The sequence below is a fragment of the Peromyscus maniculatus genome, chromosome 5 (genome assembly GCF_049852395.1).
Source record: "Peromyscus maniculatus bairdii isolate BWxNUB_F1_BW_parent chromosome 5, HU_Pman_BW_mat_3.1, whole genome shotgun sequence".
Taxonomy (NCBI): domain Eukaryota; kingdom Metazoa; phylum Chordata; class Mammalia; order Rodentia; family Cricetidae; genus Peromyscus; species Peromyscus maniculatus.
In genome coordinates, this window is record NC_134856.1 from 43,499,805 (window position 1) to 43,527,128 (window position 27,324).

At 43.5% G+C, this 27,324-nt stretch overlaps 1 protein-coding gene across 3 annotated transcripts in view; it reads left to right on the forward strand.

Annotated features, from left to right (window-relative positions):
- Positions 1-27,324, forward strand: part of Hydin (HYDIN axonemal central pair apparatus protein) — a 358,418-nt gene that overhangs the window by 159,471 nt on the left and 171,623 nt on the right. For all 3 annotated transcript variants that reach the window (XM_042277692.2, XM_015992939.3, XM_076571514.1), the window contains exons 19-21: positions 18,950-19,188; positions 22,676-22,949; positions 24,418-24,561. In XM_042277692.2, the coding sequence (XP_042133626.1) occupies positions 18,950-19,188; positions 22,676-22,949; positions 24,418-24,561 (657 nt within the window). The remainder of the gene's footprint in view (positions 1-18,949; positions 19,189-22,675; positions 22,950-24,417; positions 24,562-27,324) is intronic.

Here is a 27,324-nt window from a genome sequence, read left to right on the forward strand (position 1 = left end):
TCTTAAAACAGCTCACTGGACATTGGTCCCAATTAGCAGCCTTTATCATCATGATGATTCATTTGTATCATCTTTCCTTATTCCTTGCCGAGGCAGCCATTTTTATATACAGCCATGGCTGTTTTCAGCATGAGGCCCTAAGATCTTGTGGATTTTTGTCTAGAGAACATTATTTAATAATCGGTAGAGGAAAGTCCTATTGAGAAAAAGACTCCAAAAAATTCACTCCTATTTACCCAGTTAATTCATGGTTGCATTTGATAGAAATCATGAAGTTTTGCCTAGGAACTGTTGCTTCCTGGCCCAATATGAAGCTGATACTAGAAAAGGAAAGAGGTCAGTGACCCAGCTAGAAGCTAGGGTGGACTCTGCAGGGGCTGAGGAGAGCCTGGGGAGGACACAGGTACCCAAGGAAGCTTCAGACACTCTAGCACCCGTTCCCTCCTGTTCACTAATCTCCTTAAATTTCACTTTTCTTTTCAAAAAGTTTCAGTGGTGGTGGTGGTTGTGGTAGTGGGGTGTGTGTGTGTGTGTGTGTGTGTGTGTGTGTGTGTGTGTGTGTGTGTGCCTGCCTGAAGAAGCTAGAAGAGAACACCAGATCCCCTGCAGCTGGAGGTACAGGTGGTTGTGAGCCACCCAATGTGGGTGCCGGAAGCTCAGCTCCTTTGCAAAAGCAGTACATGCTTTTAACTTCTGAGCCATGCCTCCAGCCCCCAGATCACACCTTTTTATGACAGTTTATGGTACAGTTCAACACATACATTACATAAATGATCTTTTTCTTCGTTAGTATGAGTATATAGTGAGTGACCCAACTGGCTTCCTAAAACAGGACGTTTTCTACCCCACAAAGATTTCATGATCCCATGTCTCACCTGTCTGATATTTCCTTACATCAGAGCCAAGCATATGATACAAGTGATCTGCCAAGCATCTGCTGCAGGGCTGCTCCTGCAAACTAGTGTTGGCTGAGTTTAGTACAAGTCTGAAGTAGTCTCAACTGTGGTTACCATAGGTGAAAACTAACTCCTTTCGTGTGGCAGCTGGGGTTTTGTGAATTTCCTGACATGTATATAATAATAAACATGTATTAGCGTTACAGAATTGAATTATGGCAACTTAGAAAATTGAGAGAAACTGAAATGGCATTTGTTGAATTTCAAGCTGAGCCTCAGTGCCAAGGCTTCAAACCCATTCTTAGACTGCCAAGCATTAGGAAAGAGTCTTGGCTAATAGCTGCTTGCTCCCTCACCAAGCCTGCCGCAGATTCAGGAGCCCCACAGTCTCTCTTGGCTGGCTGTCCTGATAGGAGGGTCACTTTCTTTCCTCTGTCAGCAAATGTCGTCCTTCCCCAGACACTCCCTGCTGTCAGCCGTCTGGGATCTGCATCACACAGGGCCACACACCTCATGGCCACCACTGTGATCTAATTCTCCCTTAGTGAGAAGCATACACCTCGGGGGGTGTGGGGGAGCGGTCAGAAGATGGGAAGTGGAAAGCCCTCTCTCAAGGTGATGTCAGGAAGTTCAATGACAGTTTGAAGACATTTTTAATGTCCCAGAAATACATACTAGACCTTTTTTTTTTTTAAAGGATTTTTTTAAACTGAGACCTCTTTGTAGAGTTTGGAATGAAAGAATGTATACATGATATGTGGTATATGCATATACATTTATATATCTGTGCAATTTTAACTTATATACTGGGTTTTAAAAAATGATGAACCCAAGGAATAGTGGGTCTCCATTGCTTTAGAACCCCTGCTGTATTGGTTTTATTTTTGTTGCTATGAAAATACCCGAGAAAACAACTTAGGAGAGAAAGTACTCATTTTTGCTTGTAGTTCCAGAGGGCTAGAGTTCACCACGGTGAGAAAGACGTGATGACAGGCGGGAAATGCGCAGCAGCAGGAGCCAGACGCTGCCTGGTTGCATTGTATTGCACACAGGAAGTGGAGGATTTGATAGCCAGGCTATAAAACTTCCTCCAGTGAACCTCCTAAAGGTTCCATAATCATCCCAAACAGCACCACCAGCTCAAACACAGGAGTTTGTGGGGGACATTTCATGTTCAAAACATAAGACCTGGAATACCAACCTGCCCTGAGGGCAGCCGGGGAGCAGACTTATTTGGGGAAATAGAGTAGAGTAAATTGCCTCAGGTGTAGAAGGATAAAGAAATCAGTGAGGAAAGGCTCTTTAGACAGAAGGTAGGTTGTCCTGACAGAGCAATGTCAGGAAGATAGATTACCCCTGTTCACTCTGAGCAGCAGAAACAAAGTGAGCCTGGGGAGCATCTCCAGGACCCTGAGAACATCAGTATTCATCTGGAGGACATGCGGCTTCTTTTCCTGGCTGTCCCTGGCGGGGCCGAACAAGGACATTATTTTGCATTTGCTTGGAAGCATCTGGAATCCTTTTCCTTACACTCCTAACTCTAATTTGGCCTTGGCTACAGTTAGCTCAAAGCCTTCTGTTCAGATATCAGTAAGACCCTGGGAGTCAGCTGGCAGTGAGATAACTGCAGCAGCCTCTTGCCTCAGTGATCCAAGTGAGAAGCCACTGTGGTTTGTTATGTAGAATTGCTGGACCCTGGGAAAGGAAGTTCTGATGCCTCATTCAAACACGGTTCTCATAAGACATTTCTTTTTGTTGGCTGCTCATTGAGCCACACAGTGATGCCACACAGGAAATCTGGGCATTCACATCTCAGAACTTCAGGCACTGAACTGGACCCTCCCCTTACCTCAGCAGGGTCCTCTTTTCTTCTTGTATTTCTTTATGTATCTGTCTCATCCCGATGATAAGTCTCCGCACTTCATTTCCAGCGCCTAGCGACAGGTGTGGCAGTTATGGTGGTGACAGGAAGATGAAACTCATTGTGGCAAACGTTCATTATTTATGACTGTAATTCTATCGATAATATTACGTCTACTACAAATCTATTGTAGTCGCCCTAAGATGGCAGGCACAGAGGTGAGGACCAGTTCGGTTGCTGTGGAAGAAGTGGCAAGCTGGTTCTGTCCCCACTGGTTTGACCCCGGCCATGACCTTTTTCATGGGATTCTGTGGACATCAAAATGGCAAAGGGGTCTTGATTTTATGTCAGTAAGAGAGCAGATATTATCCTGGACAGTGTTGTTTACTTCCTCTCTGCTCAAAGACAACCATGTCATGAATAAGACGGGGCCTGTCTACACAGTCACTATATCTCGAGCTTTCCAAAATCTCATCGTCTTTTAAATGTTGTGCAGAGTTCAAATTGTCTCTTCTTGACCTTGGAAATTTTGGTGTTTTGTCAGTCTGGGATTAACCATTCACTACACACCAAAGTAGTTTCCTGACTCTTTTATTTCCGTAACTTCCTACTTCCTTCTCATGTTTTTTGTATGGTGGCTTGGCTTTTTTGGTTTACCTTGACATAGGCTCTCTTGCCCAGGATGGCTGAGGTTTTGGTAGCCCAAGCAGGCTCCCCACCACACCAAGCTGCTGTTGCTACAGGCGTGCACCACGAAGCCCAGCTCCATTAGTATTGCATTTCATAAAGTTACATCTTTCTAAATTCTTCCATGGTGTCTCATTCCATCCAGTGGCTTCTTGTGTTCCTTTCTTCTGAAGATTGACCTCTTGCCTTAACTGTTGCTGGTAATCTCTCTGTTAGTTTGGACTATTGCTCGTTCAAGGGCAGCTCGTCTTTTTTTTACTTGTAGATTTTAAATTTTTTTATCCTTGATTTTCTTAAATTTCTCTTTAATGTATCAGAAGATTTGAGACTTAAAATCTGGAAAGTGTTCCTTTGCTGCTTCTTCTATTTCCTGCTTTAAGGAAAACACACACACACACACACACACACACACACACACACACACACACACATGACTATACACATAACCCACACACATACACACATAGAGAGACATAAACATATACATACACACACATAACCCATTTGCATACAGAGATACACACATAAACACACAAAGACACACACATACATATACATACATAAACATATACTCCCACAGACACACACACATATACATGCATATATATTATATATATACTCATATACGTATACACACATCCACAAAGAGTCATGCATACACACACAAATGTGTGTACTAGAATTTTCCTTGTACTATCCTACATAGATGTTTTTATTTTTTTTTTCTTGTTCATCCTTTCTCCTCTTCTTCTCAGTTGTATGCTCTAATTTACAAATTCTGCCTTGGGTTTTGGCAAATCTAAGACTTCTCCCATCTCTACACATTCTTATGTTGTGGTGGAGGACCTGGTAGTAGTCAAGTGGAGACTGTCCACCTTTTTTTTTTTTTTTTTAACTAATTTAACTTCGGTGACTGTATTTTTCACTTCCAAGACTTATAACTAGTTATGTATAAACGCTTGTCTTGATTCCAGTCTCCCTGCCCTTGTTTCACGGGCTTTGTTTGGGGTGCATTATCCCATTCTGCAGCTCTCTGGGGATCTCGAGTGCACTTTCTAATCAATTTCAGTTGGCACTGTTGATTGTTCAGGAGCGAATTAATTGCCTGATTGTCTGCAGCTGCTCTTCCAGATGTTTGGCATTTTAAATAATGAGTCAGCCTGGCGTGGAGGATGTTTGTGCCTCATCCCCAGAGCTCTCACCTCCCTCTCTGTCCATCCCACGTTTGCCCTCGCCTGGACGGTGATCACCCGCCCAGAGTTGAGTCTTGTGCCTCCCTTCCCGTGTGGATACTGGGAAAGTCAGGTTCCATTGTCGTGTGGCTGGCAGCCTGGCCAGCAGCACCTGCCTGACAGTCTCCACGTGACACTACCAGGTCCTCCACCACGACACAAGCGTGTGTAGATTGTAGCTTCAGGAATAGCACAGCTTTCCTGCCGCTTGCGGAGAAGCTGCCTTTCTTAGGGACCTTGACCCACGTCCCTTCCCTGGTTTTTTGGTTTCTAGTTTTCTTCCTCAACCCGCCTCTGCTAATGTTAGGTGGGAGGAGCCTAGTAGGTCTGTGGCTTTTAACCCTTCTTTGTTTCTGTTCCACGTGTGATTCCTATGAAGTTTAACTTGGTTCTGAATACAGCTATGGTTTTCTTTTCTTCTTCTTCTTCTTCTTCTTCTTCTTCTTCTTCTTCTTCTTCTTCTTCTTCTTCTTCTTCTTCTTCTTCTTCTCCTTCTCCTTCTCCTTCTCCTTCTCCTTCTCCTTCTCCTTCTCCTTCTCCTTCTCCTTCTCCTTCTCCTTCTCCTTCTCCTTCTCCTTCTCCTTCTCCTTCTCCTTCTCCTTCTCCTTCTTCTTCTTCTTCTTCAAATGTATCTTGTCTTTTGAAGGGTTAGGGTGAAATAATTTTTTCAAAGCTTAAACTCATTGACTGATTGTCCTCTTAACTTTGTTCTAGTTCTTTGTAGGTGCTAATACACAATCAATTACAAGAGAATAATAGAATATCTCTTCAGTGGAAATAAGAGAGCAGAGAGGGTTTGGGAGGTTTTTGTTGTTGTTGTTTTGTTTTATTAGTCTTGAATTTAATTTTGAAAAAAAATCTATTTTGAAAAACCTTAGGAATAAAGGAACAGGAAGAAAATAAGATTCTACCCCTTTATAAGGAACATCTTTTCTTTCACCATGTAAAAGTTGTGGTTATTCCAACCTGGGTTGGGCTCCTTCTGAGTCATCCCCAAGTGACTTACTAAGTGACAAGAGGGTGCCAGGGGCCTTAAGATTGAGAGTTCTGTAAGCAAAGGTTTGTATTTCACAGAGAACTGGGAGCTGCTCACCCTACCCCACCCCACCTGAGACCTCTTTCCTTTTGGCAAAGCTCAAATGAGTGACAGATTCCACCAGGTCACATTGATTATATAACCCACAGCGACGGAGGGAAAGCTATCGATTCAACGTTGGCTAACACGGTGGGTCAGCACATTCCCCGAGTCTAGGATGACAGCTCTACTGGTCAGATATGATTAGTTTCTGTATAAGTTAAAGCCAAAATGAAAGGCGAGCATTTGGAAATGAAAGGGAGTTGTCCAAAAACAATTCCTTTGTGTGCATGCCTGTCCATCTCCATTCTGCTTGTCCCGACTTTTAATCAGTTTTGGAAATTTCTATTAATTGTTATTCAGGTGTGCAGTTATAATAACTGTCATCTAGAGGGAGCATGAAGTCAATCATTTCCTCCTTTACATCACCCTTTTCCTTCTCCATGAAGACATTTAACTTCTTCCCCATAGTCAGCAGCAGCAGCCGCCGCCCAGTTCATGTCGCATTTAAGAGAAGGCTCTTAAAGCATTTACTGTTGTTCTGTGCACCGACACTAAACAGCCACAGTTCAGTGTTGACCTGTAACAAAATGAAATGAGCAGCTGTCTGTAATAAACAAAACAAGGAATACAAGTATCATGATGTGTGGTGCAGACTTCTCAGCGTATCCTCAGTGCGACTTTCATCAGGAAGGAAATCGTAATCTTCTTCAGCTCATTTCCTTTTTTCTGTCACAAGTAAGAAGACAGAGACTGGACAGATGTCTGTCATGGTAGAACTATCCATAGGATCCCATTTGGAGTGGGTCTTTTGTAACTAGCAGCTGTAATGATATTGCTGTACCCATACTAAATTGCATGCTTTGGAGGAGAAAAAAAACCTGTCTCTGGGTGATAGCACATTAAATCAGGTCACATCTGGCAGGGAAGACACTGTCTTGGGTTGACAGGGCCACGTAACAAGTACATTTGCTTTTATTCAGAACAGCCGCTCAAAAGAGCTGGAGAGTGTGCGTGTTGAGGAATCAAGTCTTAATTCTTCACATACTGTGTATCTTTAACTCCCTTGAACCCTTTTTTTTTTTTTTTTTTTTTTTTTTTTTTTTTTTTTTTTTTTTTTTTTTGTCTTTTAAGACAGCGTTTCTCTGTGTAGTTTAATTCCTGTCCTGGATCTCGCTCTGTAGACCAGGCTATCCTCGAACTCACAGAGATCCGCCTGGCTCTGCCTCCCGAGTGCTGGGATTAGAGGCGTGCACCACCACTGCTCGGTGGTTCTCTCTCGTTAGATGCAATGATAGCAGTGGTATCTAAAGGCTGTTCAGGACAATATATGGAAACCACCTGTTGAAAAAGTAAGAACTTGACCAATGGCAGCTTTAATTGCTATCTGACAGAGAAAAGAACCCGGGCAAACAGCTTATGGAAAGATAAATGTTTTCTGGTACTGGGTCTGAAGGTCTTGTATTTGTCTTTCTTTAAAAAAGAGAAGTAGTGAGGGACAGAGAAAGAGGCCCTAAGGTTTTGAATCCACTGACACACACCATACAGAGCTCTGTGGAATGAAGGTTCTAATGTTGCCTTTTCCTCGCTGTCCACCTTTTTCTATAAGTGTTTCACAGTGGAATCATCCTATAAAATACTTTAGAGCATCATTGTTGGTGAGAATGTGTCCTTTCATGTCAGAGAAAAATACTAATTAGCAAATAACTATCCGGAAACATTAAATTAATCTATTAGCCAATAACTATCTAGAGACGTTAAACTCGCCCATTCTCTGACTCTTTTTTTGCAGAACTTCCTCCCTTGTACAACTGCCCCCAGAAATATGCAAATCACGTGTGTGCCCTGGGGCTAGCCTGTTTCCTTGTGGCTAACTGTCTATGTGCCCTGGGTCTGTGCTGAGACCTTTCCCTGAGTCTTAAGGAGGTGATATTCAGAAAGAGCAGCGTGGTCTTTTCCTAACAGACTCTTAGTACACATTGCTTGAGAACAATGAAAATTGCATATTTGTTCCCCTAGTACAAAGTCAGTTGATCCTGTAATTCCCACAGCTTTCCCCCTCCACAAACAGGTAGACCATGACTTGAGTAACAGGGATTCTCCTAGCAGCAACCAAATCTCTCCTATTCACTATATAACCACAAACTATTTCCCTACATGAACACAGAGAAAAGCCCAGGGAGAAAAAAAAAGAAAGAAAATCATGTCTTGGGGAGTGAGGGAGCATCCAACCCCATGGCAACCCAAAAAAGGAAATGGAAACCAAGAGAAACAGGCCCAGTGCTAGGGGTTTGGAAGAAGCTGGAAGGTTTTAAGCAGCTTTCAAAAGGCGTATATCCTAGTGAGATACATTTTTGAGCAGAAGTAGACCACAGATAGAAACTAACGGAAGAAAAATTCCAGTCAAACTTGTAGGCTGTGAGGTGGGTTCCAGGTGTTTCTACACTTGCCTCAACTTCCCTCAGGGAAGGACTGAGCTGGAGGTCAGGTGACTCCCGGAGGGCTTTACCTCTGAGAAAGAAAACTGATGGGAAGTTTAAGAGGCTGTCCCCTGCCCATGGCTGTGTGTCTGCGCATGAGCCTGTGCTCACTAGATTGAAGACCTACGTGAAGAAAGGTGATCGTTCCTAGGGACATGAATTCTGTATTAAAAAGAACTGTACCCAAGACACATGCTCAGGGCTCAGCTGTGTTTGTCTGGTCTAAATGCAAAATATTTTCCTCACTGTGGAGTCATCTCTGCTGGGAGGATGGAAAGAAGAAAGTGAGAGAGAAGCGTGATGAGAGAGGAGAGCCTTTCTCACCCTCATGAACTAGATGATGTCCGAACATTAGCTCCAGGGCATTATCTAGAGATCTCAACACAGGGACTGGGAACTAATGACCAAAGAACTGGCAGTGTGGTCTGTGGTGATGACCAAGAATCGGAGTAACTGAAAAATATTTGAGAAAGAAGGCCCAAAGGACTGACATTCTTCAGTGCATGCCTTTTCTAGAACCAATTGCCTCACTACATTCTGTCTGTGTACACCTATGATAAAAACAGAAACACACACACACACACACACACACACACACACACACACACACCCTGTGGAACAGAAAAGACTACATATACAGTGTGCCACCATTTACATAAGAAAAAATTTAAATACAAACAAAAGGGTTTTTAGTCATAAAATATATCTGAAAACACATGTAGAAAATTACTAAGCAATGGCTGCCTCTGAAGATGATAACCAGTAACTTCCCATGTGTGAGGGGAAGAGGGAGGGAGGGGAGGAGAAAGGGAGGGAGGGAGGGAGGGGCAGAGAACAGACTCGAGAATGACTGGGGAGTAATTCAAGGGTAAAGCATTTACCTAGCATGTACAGGGTCCTGGGTTCAAACCCCAGCTCTGAAAAGTGGAGAGAGAGGGGCGGGAATGGATGACTATGTCCTTTTAGGAGGAGATGCTTTTTCTCTAAAGCGAGTGTAAGCCCACCTTGTTCGGACCTTACCCGATAACACCCTTCTGAAACCAAGAGCCCAAGACGGGAGGGGCTCACTCATCATCCCACCGCGCAGATGCAGATGACCACCCCTAAATTTCTGATGTTCGCTTTCCAGTGTTTTTCCCGAGACCTATTTATTCCTCCCCCTCTCGTGGGCTGACACGATTTTTGATTGCCAGCTGTTTTTATTCAAGACATATAATGATCACTTTTAACATGAACTATAAGAACTATCCTGCCCCAGGTCATGTTTGCTGACTGACTTGACCGGGTTGCTCCCCTGCCGGCAGAGGGTCCCCAGATTTTCACTGTTGTCAACGATGTGTATCAATTCCTTAACTGTTTCTTTCGACTAAATTCCCAGAAAATGCAGTTGCTGGGCCACATGACATTAATGTACCTAAAAGTCTTAATACGTTTCACAGGTTCAGAATGCTTGTACCAGTTTATGTCCAGACCCTCACCAAATGTAGAACACGCTGCGCGCAGCCTCTTACCCATGCTTTTATTTTTGTCACATCTAGCAGATTATTTTTCATGTTCATTTTTGGTTTGTGTTTTTTGTCTTTCCCGTGAGGCAGAACATTTCTCATATCTCTATTGACCATGAAGTAGATATTATTTTTGAGCCCTGACCCATTGCTGACACTTTAATGACCAAGGGGAGAAAGAAAAGGGAAATAGAAGGGCTCCATTCTTCAGAATTCACAGTTGCGCAGAGGAGATGACCCCACAAGCCGCACAGCCAGGTGGTAAAATATAGGCACAGAGGAGGAGGTGGCCAGCTCTTCTGTCAAAGGAAACCTGCCATCAGTCAGAAGGTTGGTGTGGAAGGTGGAAATAGGTGGCATTTATAGATGGTGCTTGGGACATTTGGGAGGGGCAGGTGGCCTTCTGACTGGGCGGAAAAAGGCGTTGGTGACCTCTTAGCAGAGCTGGGCTGGAGTCTCCAGACCAGAGGCCATAAGTAGGATACCAAATCTGACTGTGGACCACCACGTTTGCAGAGAATTGAGTGATGTCCCAAAAGGACCTGAGGTTCCACTAAGATCCACCCCAAATCCCGAGTTTCTGGTCATAAAAAAAAGGCTTAGACATTGCGGTAGTTTGAATGTAATTGGCGCACTATTAGGAGGTGTGGCCTTGTTGGAGGAAGTGCATCACTGTGGGAGTGGGCTTTGAGGTCTCATAGATGCTCAAGCCACACCCAGGGTCTCAGTTCACTTCCTGTTGCCTGCCGATCAAGATGTAGGACTCTCAGCTCCAGCACCGTGTCTGCCTGCATGCCACCATGTCCCACCATGATGATAGTGGACTAAACTTCTGAAACTGTAAGCCACCCATGAAATGTTTTCCTTTTTAAGAGTTGCTGTGCTGTGATCATGGTGACTCTTTACAGCAGTAGAAACCCTAAGACAGACATGGAACAACAGAACAAAATATGACAGAGCTTGAGCACATTTGCAGTTTGTGCACTCTGAAGCGTGTGTGCAAAGCCTTGGGGCAAATTGGAGTATTTTTTTCTGGAGGAGATACATAAATGTCTGGAAGGGGTTAAGGACACCCATGCAGACAATAATGAGCCATTCCAGAATCTTTCACAGGACAGGACCAGCCTCGGGTCTGTGTAGGCCAGCCCTGTCAGTGGCGTGGACTGTGGAGGACAGAAAACTGCCTGAGAAGTTGTAGAAAGTAACATGAATAAAGCCCACTGTTTACTGAGTGATGGACAAGGTATGAGATGTTTGGTACCCATTTGATTTCATCTTCATATAGCACATTCAAAACAGATGTGACCGCACATACCTATAATCCCAGGGGTCGCATATTCAAGGGCATTCCTGGCTACAGAGTGAGACCCTGTTCAGAAAGAAAGAGAGAAAGCACAATTAACAGATGGAGAAGCTGAAACCTAGATTGTGAAATCAGCCCAAGGTCACCTAGCAATGATGGACACAGTGACAGACTCCAGAGTTGACCACTAAGTCAGGTGACTCCAAAGCCCACACTTGCAGTCACGACCCTGGACTGCCTCCCTTGAAAAGCCTAGTGACAATTCTTGTGCGCCTCCCTCTTAACCTCCAGTTAATTGTTTAAAGCAGCAAAATGACTCACTTCAAGGGAGAGGAGTATATGACTCCAAGATGCCATTTAGATGATGAAAGGGAGACAGGCCTTGGCGGGTCTTCATTGTTCTCACCCCACAGAGAATGGATCTTCTGCTGAGATAATAAAAGTCTAAAGCAGTCCCTCACTCCACACGTGGGCTCCTGTTGTTATCCGCTTCCTCTTATTCCACGGGAGGAAACCTCACAGGTCTCAAATGGCAAAGGAATTGTTGTTTTCAAGTGCACGGTGCTATTTTCTTCAGGCTTCATAGTTATCAGCCCTGCAGAACAGCAGGGCTATCAAAGCGTATATTGCCAAAGTGGCATGTGCAAACAGGAGCAATCACTTCTGCCTGTTATGGAAAATATTAAATACACAATGTGGAAACTTATAAAAAAAAAAAAAAAAGGCCCTGGCTGGTTTACCATGGAAGCTGAGCATGCAGAAGTGGAGGGCTGTAGCCCCATCGCCAAATCAAAAGCAGGTCTTAACATTAGATGTGCAGAACCTTGGGAGAGGGCTTATCCCCAGAGGGCATGGGATTCTGAGCTGTAAAAAAAGATCACAAATCCCCCATCCTTCCCATAGCCATGTTCACCTGCCCACAAACATGTGCCTGTTATGGACTGTGGAAAGGGCTGACTTCCCACCCTAATTTGCCGAAAAAGCAGAGACCACCATTAATGATGATCTTTTTTAAAGATTAATTTTTATTTCTGTGTATGTGCCTGGGGTGGAGGGGTGGCTTCAGAGACCAGAGAAGGCATCAGATCCGTAGATCTAGAGTTTCAGGTGGTGGTGAGCTGCCAGATGTGGGGTGCTGGGAACTGAACTCATCCCCTGCACGAGTTCAAACCTATGCTCATGCGTAGGATTTCTTGATCTGTGAGACTCAGCTTCTGCTGAGTACTTAACCACTGAACCATCTCTCCAGCTCCAACTGAAGTTTTAATGGGAAATTTTTGGAGGGCTTGCTCTTAGCATCTTTGAAAGAAATGTATGGAAGCTTGTGTTAATTTTCTATTGCTAGGTTTTAAATTGCCATAAATCTAGTGGTTTAAAACAAGGCTAATTTATTATCTGTTTCTATGGATCAAGAATTTGGGCCTGACATGGCTGCTTTCTTCTCATAGAATCACGAAGGAGTAAAATAAGCATGTTAGCCGAGTGGCATTTCTCTTGGGAGGTTTGGCTAGGGAAAGGCCCTCAGCGAGGATCCTCAGTTTGCTGTCAGATGTTTGCTTTGCAGTTGAAATTTCCTGTCTCACTTGCTATCAGCATGGATGCCCTCAACTATTACAGGGCCACCATAACTACCCTATTATGTGGTCATTCCTTCAGGTCTCTTGGGCTTGACATTTCCTTGCTAAGAGGTGTTCAGCCTCCTTTGGGCCCACTGAAGGTGATCTCCCCATCTGAAGGGTGAACTGATTTAGGACTTAACTACTTCGGCAAAGTCCCTTCCCAGGCACACCAACATTAGCATTTGACTGAATAATGGAGAAGACAGCTGTGACCCAGGAGATGGACATCTTGGGGCCCCATCTTAGAATTTTCTCTACCACAAATCTCCACCCACTTCTTTCTGGCAAGAATATCCATAGGGCTAACAGTCTGTGGTAGCAGGTGGCAAGCTCACATCTCAAATCACAAACAAAATCCAAGAGTCTTTTGAAACCTCAAAATCTGCCCCCAGTGACATACTTCCTCCAGCTAGCCCACACCTGCTAATCTTGCCAACAGCTGGGGACTAAGATTTCAAATGCCCGAGACTTTGTGGGGGAGGACATCTCATTGAAACCACCATAGGTGACATGCCCCAAATCCAACACCTGGAGGGCAGCTGAGCAGCAGACTCAAGCCCATGTCTGTTCCCCTCAGTGCCTTCCTTCCTAACCAATCTCCATCCACTGTCACCTTACGGTACTGTGGTCTTGAAAAGGTCAGGCTGTATTGGAGAATGACTCTCCTGCTTGTCATTCATCTACCTTTCTTTTAATGCCATACAGCCTAGGCCCCCACAAACAAAAGGGCACCCCTGAAAGTCAAGTGGCAGAACCACAGACACAGCAGAGCAATACAATCTGACTTACAGTGACAGGCCCAGGATCTCAGCATCTGGCATTTTACTGTACCTTGTTCTTAGATTCTATGATGTATTTTTCTGTCTGGTTTATGCCAGGCATTGATTAATAAGCTTCATCAAAAAGAAAACTCACTGATTCAGCCCTGGAAAGCCACTTAGGTCTCGTTTCCAGAGCATCCAACCTGTGTCAGCAGGAATCAAACAGAGACGATATGCATCCATCGAAAACTGATGTCCCCTGACCTGAAATAGCACTCACCCTGGCCACAGCCTCACTTCATTGTGTACAGAGGATTGAGCTGCACCACTGCTCAGAGGGAGAATGCAGACAGTCAGAGTGACCAAAATGACTTTGACAGTACCCTCTCTGAAAGACACTGTGCTCTTTGATTTTTTTTAAATGGCATTGATTTATGTCTGCGTCATAAGCTGAGTCTCACAGATGAGCAAAACAATATAGAATGCTTTCAAGCCACAAACTGGGCCGAGAGGTCAGCAGAGTAGAATCTTCTCGCCCAGCACTTTCCTATTGTCTTCCCTAGCTGCCTCTGTATATTTTCCTAACAGTAGATGAATGTGAAGTCTGTTTCTCCTATCAATAATAGTTTGTCTACATCCTGAAAACGGAATGGATAAGGAATATCTTTTTAATTGCATGTGTGTGGGGAGTGTAGGCCCATATAATCACAGGAAGGAACAAGATGACATCGGGGGCCCGCTCTGTCACTCTCTACCTTATGTCCTTGAGGCAAGATCTCCCACTAACCCTGCAACTAGGCTGGTGGCCAGTAAGCCCCAGCGATCCTCCTGTCTCCACCTGCTCCACGGCTGGGGTTACACACATGGGGGACCACACCAGCTTTTTACACGGGCCCTGGGGATCTGAACTCAGGTCCTCGTGCTTGTAAAACAAAGCTTTTACCCGCTGAGCCATCTCCCCAGTCTAGGAAATCTACAGTTTAAGACAGCTGTATATGAATGCTCTGGAAATGCAGGGACTCACAGCCTTTTCCGCAGTTTAAACTCCACTAGGGTGAGGTGAGAGTGAGTAGTTAAGGGACAGAGAAATTCTGGAAAATAGTGAATCATGCAACGTTTAGCATTTTTCCCCCACAAGTGTCCTTCAGATACAAACAAACATACCATCTCTGTCCAAGTGCATCTAGAACAATCCTTAATGTTTGATTGTTTACATCTATTTCTGTGTCTCTAGCGATGTTCCTCATTCAGAGATCATGAGGAACGCTAAGATTTTTGACTTCCTACAGTTTCCATTAATGCCAACACGGAAGTAAATTCTCCTCAGCATCATTCATCTATATCCTCATTACACACAATTTGTAAATCTGAAAAATGTTTTTCTGGGATTCATTTAATTCATTTACATTTTAATATGCAATTTACTTGTTTTCCATGTAGGTTTGCAAAGCACAAGGAAATGTAACTAGCTTTCTGGTCTGTCTAATTGAGGATTTGTCCTCAATTTCAAATTGGGAAATGAACATTGGGGTTTAAATATTAGATTCTCCTTGTACAAATACCTGTGAGTTGGTTCCTCAGAGTGGTTAGTGGGTCCCACTGACCTGATCCAGCCTCTCAGTCTGTACTGGAACTAAACTGGATTTGGAATGTCACCCTGTGGGACAGTGCCTGGTGGCAGACACTTAACTTTTGTTCATGATCTATGTTTCTCATTTAGCACAACATTAGCACAACCCTGTTCTAAACCCCTGTTTCTCGGGACATTTCTGCCTGATGGGCACCATTGTTTGTGAGTCTCAGAGATACCTGAATCTCTACATTCCTCCTTTTTATTTTGCTAGAAATACACCATGGAAATTAAATGGAAGAAGAATAAATTTATTTATTTTTAGAATTTATCTGCTTTTATTTTATGTGTATGAGTGTTTTACCTGCATGTATGTATGTGCACCATCTGTGTGTCTGGAGCCCATGGAGGCCGGAAGAGGGCATCAGATCCCCTGGTAATGGGGTCACACATGGTTGTGAGCTTTCCTGTGGGTGCTGGGAATCAAACATAGGTCCTCCGGAAGAGCAGCATATGCTGCTAACCACTTTACCATCTCTCCAGGCTACAGAAGGATGATTTCAGACTGAAATAGCCTCCAAAGCCAGTGAGCTCAGAGTGGGTTTTTTTTTCTTTTAAATACATTGTTTTCCTCCCTATGCTTCACTGTTGAAAGCTTCTCCTGAGCCCATGACTTAAAGAAGTCTGGGAAGCTGGGGAAGATTTTCAAGCAAATAATCACATTCTTATCTAGTTAGCTACATCACTATCCTGGAAGCTTCTAAACCATCTCCATGGCTTTTCTTTTTGCAGCCTTTTCTCAATGTGTTACTGGTAATAACTAAATATTTTATATAAGCAATATCTTCCCTGAAATAGAGTCCAGAGTTAAATGAGCAGAAATAGCTACTAGAATAGAGAGAAGATGCTTTTTATTAATTTTGAAATAATTGCCTATACTTACAATTAGAGAGAGTGTGTTAGGCTTTTTAATCAATAGTAATATAATTAGGAACACACCATTTGTTAATTAGGTCTAATTTCACATTTGGAGGAAAAAGACATTTGTCTCAGTTGGAGGGTTCTAGCTTGCCCTCCTCTGGAGCAGCACCATGTTCTTTAGGTCCAGTGAGGACTCTCTCCCCAGCCTCCTCCTGACCCCCCTCAGTGTCATGTCAGCTCCTCAGGGGAAGAGAGTGTGCTTTGGGCATCTTTGGATTTCCCACAAAAACTAAGCATCAGGTGTGCGTGTGTGTGTGTGTGTGTGTGTGTGTGTGTGTGTGTGTGTGTGTGTTGTGTGTGTGTGTGTGTATATACATATGTATACATAAAGTCCTAAAATCCATGTGCTTATCATATTTGTAGATGACCAGGAGGAGCAGCCAATCTGTTGGATATCAGAATCATAATTTTGGCAGTTCTCCCAAAGACTGAAAACCTTACAGACATAAATATCAACTATTCAGACCTAATTTTGAAATCCAAAATGAAATAGGTTTGTTTAATAGCATATCATGCTCTGCTAAAGAGAGAATTAGTGAACTGGAAGAAAACTGGAGAGAAGCCATCCAAAACAAATCAGAAAGTAGAAGTAAAGGAATGTGGTCAAGAGGCTAAGAGAGAGCATATCAGTTAGCCCTGCCTCTCTGTGACAAAAGAGCTAGGATAAATACCTTAAATGGAGAAAGGCTTACCTTTGCCCTGTGGTTTCAGAGATTCGGGCCATGACCACTTGGACCTTTGTCCCTGTGACTGAGAGCACATGGTAAAACAAACCAGCTCCGAGTATCCTCTTCAAAGCATGCCCTAGTGAGTGACCTCACTTTCCCTAACTAGGCCCCACCTCCTAAGTTTCCACTGCTTCCTAATAGAACCACCAACGGGGTGTCAAGTGTTCAACACAGGAGCCTTCAGGGGACATTCCAGGACAAACTATAATAGAGAGGTAATATTAGGAAGTTCTGAAATGTTAGGGATAAAGAACTAGGTGAAATATTTAAATAGACAATGATTGATAATTGCCCCAAAATAAAAATATCAAACAAAAGACTCTAGAAAGAGTTTAAATTCCAAACAGAATGCACTATAGACTTTCAAAGACAAGGGCAGAGTCTAAAAGTAGAAAGTAGATTACCATCAAAGAAGTAGAAATCATATTTTAATTATTATTTACAGCATGAGTCTTTTTTTTTATAATTGACATCTTAACCTAACTTTGATATTTGAGGTTTCCCTCTAAATCTGGGGCGCAGGACTTGAAGGACTGTTAGGTACAAGGGGTGTGTGAATTTACTCTGCATAACTCCAAAAACAATGTGTAATGGGTCAAATGAATCATATCTCTATGTAATATAAGGAAGAAATGTCTAATAATTTGATTTCTTATAACATGAAGTGTGGTGATATTGTGTTCCCCAAAATATTGTGCACCCCAATAAACTTATCTGGGGTCAGAGAACAGAACAGCCAGTAGATATAGAGGACAGCAAATGGTGACACACACACTCTTAGTCCCGATCAAGGCATTTGCCTCTGTGTCTCTTTCTTTCTTTCTTTCTTTCTTTCTTTCTTTCTTTCTTTCTTTCTTTCTTTCTTTCTTTCTTTCTTTCTTTCTTTCTTTCTTTTTTTTTTCCGAGCCAGAGTTTCTCTGTGTAGCTTTGTGCCTTTCCTGGATCTCACTCTGTAGACCAGGCTGGCCTTGAACTCACAGAGATCCGCCTGCCTCTTGCCCGCCTCCTCCCACCCGAGTGCTGGGATTAAAGGCGTGTGCCACCACCGCCCGGCTGGCTCTGTGTTTCTTATTTAATAAAACCATTCAGAATTACATCTACACTGAAGTAAATAAATTATCCTATATAAGAAGTGAACACACTAACATCAAAAGGAGTTTGAATAAAAGACTGATTGATAAACCCAACTTTTGTTTTACTTTTTATTCAGGATCTTGCTATGTAGCTCAAGCTGGCCTTGAACTTGGGATTCCCCCTGCCTCCCACTCCCAAGTGCTGAGATTAAAGGTATGTACCACTGTACCTGGCTTCATTTGTTAAATAGCTATTAAGTGTCTGCTATATATACTGTATTGTACATGTAGTCTAGCCATGTACTATATCTTGCTATAGATACTTGGGATATATTTCTGAAAAAAAAAAAAACCAACCCAAATACACAAACAAACGACAAACCCCCTCCTATGTAGAGCTTGCATCACAATGCAGGAAAGACAATAAATATGATAAGTAAGCCATGTACTGTGTTAGAACACCAGGAGTGCTAAGGAAGGAAAACCTAGACCAAGGTGAAAGTGGCCAGGAATGCTAAGATGGGTTGGCCATTTCCAGTGCAATGGTCAGAATAGGCATTAACAGGCACTGGCTTTGACAAAGACTTTGGGGAAGGAAAATCGGTGTGCCATGACTATCTAAGCAGTCAATAAACTGATAGGCGTCACTTCCAGCTCTGAATCAGCCTTGTAATGGATTTCAAAATGAACTTAGGATTTTAGCTAATGGAATTATTTTAATTATTATAAAAACACAGTAAAAGCCAGGATTACTTCCTGAAAAGGATGCTTATCTTTATTCTAATTCTACAAATTCTAAAAATTCTCCTCTTAGAAGCATTTCTCTGAAAATTCCAGAAGGGATGCTGGCCCTTCCATTGGCATCTCGGCATTGTGAGGTTAGAGCAGGTAATTAGGGGAAGCTTGTTAGAGACCTAAGTTGTCATCATAGGGAAGAGACACGACGCATCTTCACAGAGCGTTCCAAAGCTGAAGGGCAGCCTTGCTCTTCAGACTCGGGCCACTTTTTGAAAAAGGAAGTCAACAAACATGCAGCTTCTTTGATTCTAAAAGGAGTAGAATGTTTGTCTCTGATGTTGGCTTCTATCGCGCAGGCTGTTTGAAGCAGAAGGCTTTGGCATAAGCAAGATGAGGAGCCAAGAGCATCTGTCCAGCTAACTTGTAGTCTTGTGTTGCAGGCAAAGAAAAAATCCCTTTGGACGGTCAAACCCAGCAAGGGCATGGTTCCTGCAGAAGATGACTTCCCACTGACCCTGACTGCCAACCTGGACGACATAGTGACATTCAAAGACACCGTCATTCTGGAGGTGGAGCACAGCAACACCTATCGGATCCCTATCCAGGCCACAGGGATTGGTTCCACCATCGTGTCCGACAAGCCCTTTGCTCCAGAACTCAACCTGGGAGCACATTTTAGGTAGGGGGGGGGGGATATCATGGATCAGTTGTGCAGATAATTACATATGTCACAGTCTTCATTTAAAAGAACTAGCTCCCCCTCATCCCTCTCCTGTCCCACTCTCACTTTCTCCTTCCTTGATGAACACGCTGGACATTTTCCAGTCACAGCTTGGTTGCATTTGCTACGAGAAGACATTTCCAAGTCATCACCCTGTGCTCTGGTTTCCTTTCTGTTGCTGTGAGAAAACACTCTGACCAAAAACAACTTGGGAGAGGGTTTATTTCATCTGGCACTTCCCTATCACAGTGCATCGTTTGAGAGAAGTCAGGACTCAAAACAGGAACTCAAAGGCAGGAGCCATGGAGGGATGCTGCTTGCTGGCTCTCAGACTCCCACACTCTTGCTCAGCTAGTTTCCTCACACAGCTCAGGATCACCTGCCCAGGGAATAGTAACACCCACAGTGGGCTGGCTGGACCCTCTGACATCTATTACTAATCAAGACTATCCCCTAGAGACATGCCCACAGACCACCCTGATAAAGGTGATTGCTTAATCAAGACTCTGTTGTTTTTTTGGTTGTTTTTTTTTTTTCATACCATTCTAGGCTGTGTAATGCTAACTGGGACACTTGCTTGCATTCTCTAGACTAGGTCCCCCTACTCTGGTGAAAGGGGTGGTGACTCCTTTATGAGGGATTGAGAATTTCTGCATAATTTCTCCTCTGACTTCAATACACTTCTAATCCCTCTCCACAAATGTAAAAAACACTGATACAGCTTTAGTGTAATCTGAGTAGAGCTTACTTCGAAAGGTAAGTCATTACAGATATATTGCCGCTACTGATTTTATGGATCGTATTTCGTCTGTTTGCTTCCTCATCATAGCTCCAGTGGTTGAGTCACAACTGTTTCCCCGGCTGCCCAGAAAAAGCTGAGGGTCTGAATATGGCCTCAGTACAAGGCAGTAGAGGGAGGCCCCTGGTTCCACAGGGGCATTCTGCAGTTATCAGTAGTTGACTTCCAGGGTTTGACTGATTTGTGCTGCTCAGTGCCGCCGTGGGAACACACCTCATGGCTGCTCCTCTGGCCTTCTGATCTAACAGTCCCTGAACCCAACTCATATGCATTATGTTCTGAGAAGTCATTCCCACAATCCCACCCACCCCTTAGTTCTTAATTGAAAAATACCACAAGCAATAACAAAGTAAGGGACAACCCAGGGAGTTGAACTGTGTGTTTGACACGTGTCCAGTTACATGTTTGTGAGTCAGGTACATATAAAAAGCTTCCTCTCTGTTTTGTCTCTTGGCCAGAAGGAAAGGCATTTGTCACTGTATGCTAATGCTTCTACTTAAACTTTTTGTTTTATTTTGTTTTGTTTGTTTGGTTGGTTTTGGTTTTGGTTTTTGTTTGTTTGTTTGCTTGGTGGTTTTTGGTTTTTGTTTGGTTTTTGTTTGTTTGTTTGTTTGTTTGTTTGTTTGTTTTTGAGACAGGGTTTCTCTGCATAACCCTGAGTGTCCTGGAAGTAACTCTATAGACCAGGCTAGCCTCAAACTCACAGAGATCCACCTGCCTCTGCCTCCTGAGTGCTGGGGTTAAAGGCGTGCACCACCACCTCCTGATCCATTTAAACTTCTTAAGTGCACACAAACCTCATTGTAGAAAACACCATATTTAATACACGGCACACCATATGTAATGGCTTGGGATTTTTCTGAATCTATAAACAGTGTCAAATAACCCCTAAAAGGATGTGCCAACCCTTGCCTGGGAATTTGAGGGCTAGCTAACAGTTTTTATGAATATATAAACAAACTGTAGTTGGCTATTAGTTTCCCTTCTGTCTAAACCCTGTTATTCTCCTTATTAACATATAATCACGATACCAACAATAACCAAAACAATTGGCAAAAGCCATGACAGGCACGCTGTCGCCCACCTCCTGTTTCTATGAAGAAGGTCCTGTTGGCGCGCAGCCAGCACACCTGGCTCCTTCACACTAAGAAGGAGAGTCGGGTTGTTAAGCCTGAGATCATGTGGTCCCTCTACCGTGTTAGCCTTCATCTCTTTACAGAGGAAGCTGGCCAGACCCTGGACTAAAGAAATGTCCCTACGCCACTCCTTCTGATCGCATATTTTGGGCCAAATCTCTTAGCTATTTAGAGCTTGTCTCCATTCCCAGTGTGGAAATTAAAATGGCTCTGATGGATGGGTTTCTGTGATATTAAGATCATAATGTAAAGAAGCAGCAAGGGCCCGGTCTAGTTTATTTATACTATATATGTTTGCTTTTTCTCCCCCAAACTTACCATCGGCCAGAAAGTTCTATTGCTGGCTGAAGATTACTCTGTTGAATAGGCCCTGTGAGCACAAATCTTTAGAGACGAAGGTTTTTCCCTGACAACTGAAAATTATTTCTCCTGATTACCTATTTGATGTTACAGCTTACTTGTGAGATACGATATCATTTCCTGCGGTCAAGTGAATGGGATGAAATCTCAAAGCCTAATAAGTTTTTAAAAGAAAAATAACCAGTTGGCTGTTTGTTTTGTGTTGTTATTGCTGCTGCTGCTGCTGTTTTTCAGAGAGGGTCTCACTAGGTGACCTTGGTTGATCTAGAACTCCCTGTGTAGACCAGCCTAACTTGAACTTATGGTGAGCCTCTGCCTCAGCCTCTCACACGCTGGTATTACAGGCATACAGTACCTTGCCTGTCCTGAGATGAGCTTTTTCCCTTGAAGAAAAATATATTGATTAAACCTATAAATTGGGGGCATGCACACAATTTTAACTTCTTTCCATATACTTTAGAAATCCCACCTCCTTCATAAAGAGCTAGGCAAATAAGGAGGTCTTTAAGAAGTACCCATAAATAGAGAAGGAATGAATTAATGAAACAGGTTCAACTTGAAAGCATGAGAAATGAGGGGCATAGTCTGAGGAAAGTGTCTAGTCTAGTTAGTGTTCTGGTCTACTTCAGTCCAGCCCTTCTGTCCTGTCAAGACTTAATAGGTGTGTGTTGTTCGCATTGACCTTCAAAGGAAACGCACCATCACCAGGCTTGTCTCCAGCAGGAGAAATGTATTCAGTGTGTTTCAAAGGGAGCTTCCCCTCCAGCTGGTATTATGCTTTCTTTACCTTACCTTGGAAGCACTTCTCATTAAGGAGAGTATCAACTCTGTCCATGTATCCTGCGGTGGGCTTGACCTGCTGAGGAGGACAAAGGGTACAGGGGCCACTTTCCCATAGCCTTGTATAGTAGTGGTGATTCTGGGACAGTCTCGGATTTTGTTCAACCCCTGGAGCCCTTGAATCACACTACTAGTTCTTAGTAGCATTGTGACCGAGACTCCTTGAATGTTTTTTTTTTTTTTTTTTTTTTTTTTTAAGGAATGTCTTGGTGCTCACGCAATAGTACTTCCAAAAGAATGAATCTCAAGGGTGTAGGTCAAACCCAACAGTCCTGCTCTGATCCTCTCAACGCCTGGTCTTCTTTTCCAGCCTGGATACCCACTACTACCGCTTCAAGCTGACTAACAAAGGACGACGGGTCCAGCAACTGTTCTGGATGAATGATGACTTCCACCCCGAGGGAAAGCAAAGTAAGAAGGAACTGGTGAAGAAGGGACCTACTGGTAGCCGTCGCCAGTCCCAGGTCTCCCAGGAAACCATGGATACAGGGAGCCCTGTGTTTCAACTTCATCCCGTCAGGATGGAGTTGTACCCAGGCCAGACAATTGATGTGATCCTTGAAGGCTATTCTGCCATTCCCAGGGTAAGAGGAAAGCATGTTCAGAAGCTGTTTTCCTCCCAAATAAATCTCTGCTGTACTATATCTGTTTCTTAGGAAGGTCCCTTGACATTTATCTCAAAGGCTACCCATAGCACTGAGTTACCATGGCAGCATTCCGTGCTTTCAAGGTTCAGCTCTGCTCAGTTTTCTGTTTGTTTCTATAGCTACTATAACCCCAACCTTAAAGGACCATTTAAAGCCGGTTCTCATTACTACAATCAACACTGACCAGACAGCAAGTCCCTGGTAGAAAAATGTCCAGCTTTCATTCCAAGAAAATTTTCCTATTAACATTTAGCAGTCTTACCTAATTTTTTCCCGAAAATAGCATACTTTTATAGATGCTCTGGGCTGCCTCAGTTATAACCACATCTCCGATTTTTTTTGTAACCTTGCCTGACTAAATGATACCATATTTAAAAACAACATCTTTGGGGTGGCTGAAAAGGTAGCTCAGCAGTTAAAAGCACTGGCTGCTCTTGCAGAGGATCTGTGTTCAGTTCCCAGTACTCACATGGCAGCTCACAGCCAGCTATATAATTCTAGTTCCAGGAAATTCCACGCCCTCTTCTGGCCTCTTCAGTCACCTGGCATATATGTGGTATGCATATATACATGCAGGCAAAACATTCATACACATATAATTTTGTGTAGATAAAATAGCCATGTTAATCTCTAGCAATAGACTTTCTAGTTTTGTTTACATCAGTACCAGACACTCAGCTTAAAACACTTAAGCATACTGACACTGTATATCTGTTTATTACAGTCCTTTATGGAGTTTGGAAATCACCAAGTACCAAAAACTAAACAAAACAAAACAAAACAAAACCCAATACTTTTTTTAGTCACCCAGGAGTCTTTCCTATCTCCAAACATAGACTTTCTGAATGAGATAAGATGTTTACTTGAGCTCCTGCTTAGGAGGCTTTTAGGGTGACACTGAATTTTCCTCTTCATAAAATAAGAAGCAATGAGAAATTGTCTCCCAGAGGTAAAGTGTGAAATCTGGTCCATTTGCTAGCTTCTTTAGAGTCACAGATTCTACCTTATTTCTTTTACATCATTTCTTCACCAAGTATTTTCAGGTAGAATACATCCTCCCTGCAAAAAGGATGCCTCTCATTGGGGAGTCTTATATAATGTTTCCCTTTTCTCATCATCTGGGGCATCAGCCAACTTTGATTGTATATGTGCCTTGAGATAAACACTTCTAGGCATTAAGGATGTAAAGATGACTATAACATATGCCCTAATCTTAAGACACAATCTGTAGTAGGAGCATGTTTCTAATGTGGTTACCCAGAGTTAAGCATGTTTTTAAGAGGCGTTAAATCTGGCCTAAAGGAAACTAAATACACCTGGAGCTTCAGTGAAAGCTTCCCTGTGTGGGTTTGCAAATCATGAGAATGTTGAATTCATTAACAGCCCTGATGTATGTTGTGTGCAGAGAGTCAAAGAAAAGCTGGTGTGCCATGCCATCGTCGGAGCCCAGAAGGGAAAAAGCTTGCTGATGTCCGTGAACATCATCTGTGAATTCATAGCACCTCTCATCCAGCTCTCCACCAGGCAGCTCATCTATCGACTGGAAAAGGTCAGTGAGGCTGTGCCGGGGAGGCCTGAGTGTTCCAGCCAGAGCCAACAAGTCCGTGCTTCCATGTTAGAAGCTAAGCTAATGGGAATCCTGTTACTGCCCATCCCTAGGACAGTGTTGATTTTCTTTTCAAGCTTCAGAGGCCAGTACACATTTAGCTAAAAATTCTGAAAGCAAACCTGTAGTTCTATGAAGTGGAAATCCTGTTTGCATCATTCCTGGTGCATAAGACCAAAGAGGAGGGCTCTATTGGTGCAGAATATGCATGAAAGTGTGCAACTACTCCATCATTTTGCTTTAAGTAAACACTACTGCAGGGAAAGGGTTGGAATAGAATCAGCAACAATTATAATAATTAGTAAGAATGACTACTGCCTACTGATTACTGTTGCTGGGCATCCATACTCAATTACCTACATGTCCAGGTGCCCTTCACAAAACCCCACCATGGTAGGCTCCATTATCATTCTTGTGATACACATAAGGAAGCTGACACTGCCCCTAAGATTGCTGTGGAATAAGCAATCAGCTAAAAACCATTAATCTGCATGGTAGAGCATCTGTCCTAAGCTGGAGGCTGTACTGGTGGTGGAAATCTGGTGAACCAGACAGACAGTCAAAGCCAAGAGACTGGTTGAGGTTAAAGACTGTACACAAGTTAGGAGAGTGTCATTGTTCCAGTCGCAGGGGTAACAGATTCTTAATTCAGTGTCTGTTGTTGGAGTTGATCGCTAAATTAAAACATGCAAAATTCTGAATGCGGTAATAATTTCTCATTGGATTAAAAAGTGGATTGGGGTCAATGAAATGGTTCACTGTCATTACCAGGTAAAGGTACTTGCCACCAAGCCTGATGACTCACGTTCAATCCCCCCAGGACCCACATAGTAGAAGGACATAATGACTCCTGCAAGATGTCCTCTGATCTTCCTACTTGTTTCTGCCCTTCTTTCTCCTCAAAATCATAAGCTTAAATTCTCCCCCACCGTGTTTCCCATTGCTCATCTCCTGCCCATCATTAGAATTTATCAGAGACGATGAAGAAATATATCCGCATTACCCGGCATGTACAAGCTTGGCATTCAGGCTGAATTGTCCAGCATACAACTGCTCTGCATCCTGCTCTTGGCCCAGGGCAGTGTGTCTGATTTGGTACATTGGAATATAAAGATATAAACCCTGCCACTCCATCAACTCTATGCTATTTGTATTGTTCATGCACTCTGGAGATGAAACAGCATCTCTGTGGGATTGGAAAGGTCAGCTGAAACTTTCGGCCTGCTTGCCTTATGAAGTTCCAGATGCAGATTCTGTCTACTGATATTTGGGAGACAAACAGCCCAGAAAGAAGGGGTCATTTTTAAAATAGATTGGTTTCTCCAGACTTCAGTTCCTTCTCATCACTAACCTCCGAATGGCCTCTTGCCAAAACCAACCAAGTGTGGCTTCTTCACTTCCGAGCCATCTGCAGTGACACAGCAGCCTTTAGGGAAGGTCACTGTGTGGACAGTTCTCTGGGCAGCCTCCATGAACTGATAATGCAAAGGGGGTCCATGTCTGTGTCCCTTTGTAGAGGGAGAGAACCAAAGGCTGGCATCGTATGACAAATACCAGGCCAGACTTCTGACGCAGCCTTGGCAGTCCACAGGAGCTGGTGGAGGCAGGGCCTGGGAAGACCAAGAGCCGTGGTGCAGGGAAGATGAGGCTGTAAGAACAGCTGAAGACTCGGCCAGATCAAAATGTGAAAGTTGGGTGGGGGGCGGGGGTCATGAAATTAGAATGAGGAGAAAAAGCAAGTCAAAATGTGGAGACTTTTTAAGGGCTACATTTTTTATTAGAAGAACCCCCAAATTATCAGAGTTCTTACCTTAGAGGCTACAGGTTGAGGCTTCTGGTTACTCCTCCTGAGGCTAAAGTACCCCTTTTTAGATCACACAAAGATGAATGTAAACCCCAACATTAGAGTGGGGAAAACCAGCCAGAGCAAAAGCATCTCACTCAAGAACCATTCCGGCCCTTTCTCTGGTTGAGAAATGCAGTCCAGCAGCTCTCACAGAGAGAGAGACGGCTTCAGCATCACCTCTTCTGCTATTGGGGAAATTTACAGGGGAGATGTATGGGGATTTGCCAATGTAGCAACATAAGCATATCTGAAACTGAAAGGGGAAAATCACGTAAGAGCCAAATGTTTTATCTGTTGTAATAATTCCTCAAGTCTCTCTCAAGCTATCACAGATTATTAAGCTTTGTTCCGTGGCAGTGTGTGCAGTGTGGCAGTGTGTGCAGTATGTGCAGTGTGTGCAGTGTGGCAGTGTGTGCAGTATGTGCAGTGTGTGCAGTGTGGCAGTGTGTGCAGTGTATATAGTGTGTGCAGTGTATATAGTGTGTCAGTGTGTGCAAAGTGGCAGTGTGTGCAGTGTGGCAGTATGTGCAGTGTGGCAGTGTGTGCAGTATGTGCAATGTGGCAGTGTGGCAGTGTGTGCAGTGTGGCAGTATGTGCAGTGTGGCAGTGTGTAGCATGGGCAGTGTGTGCAGTATGTGCAGTATATATAGTGTGGCAGTGTGTGCAGTGTGGCAGTGTGTGTAGTATGTGCAGTGTATGTAGTGTGGCAGTATGTGCAATGTGGCAGTGTGTGCAGTGTGGCAGTATGTGCAATGTGGCAGTGTGGCAGTGTGTGCAGTGTGGCAGTGTGTAGCATGGGCAGTGTGTAGTATGGGCAGTGTGTAGTATGGGCAATGTGTGCAGTGTGGCGGTGTGTGTAG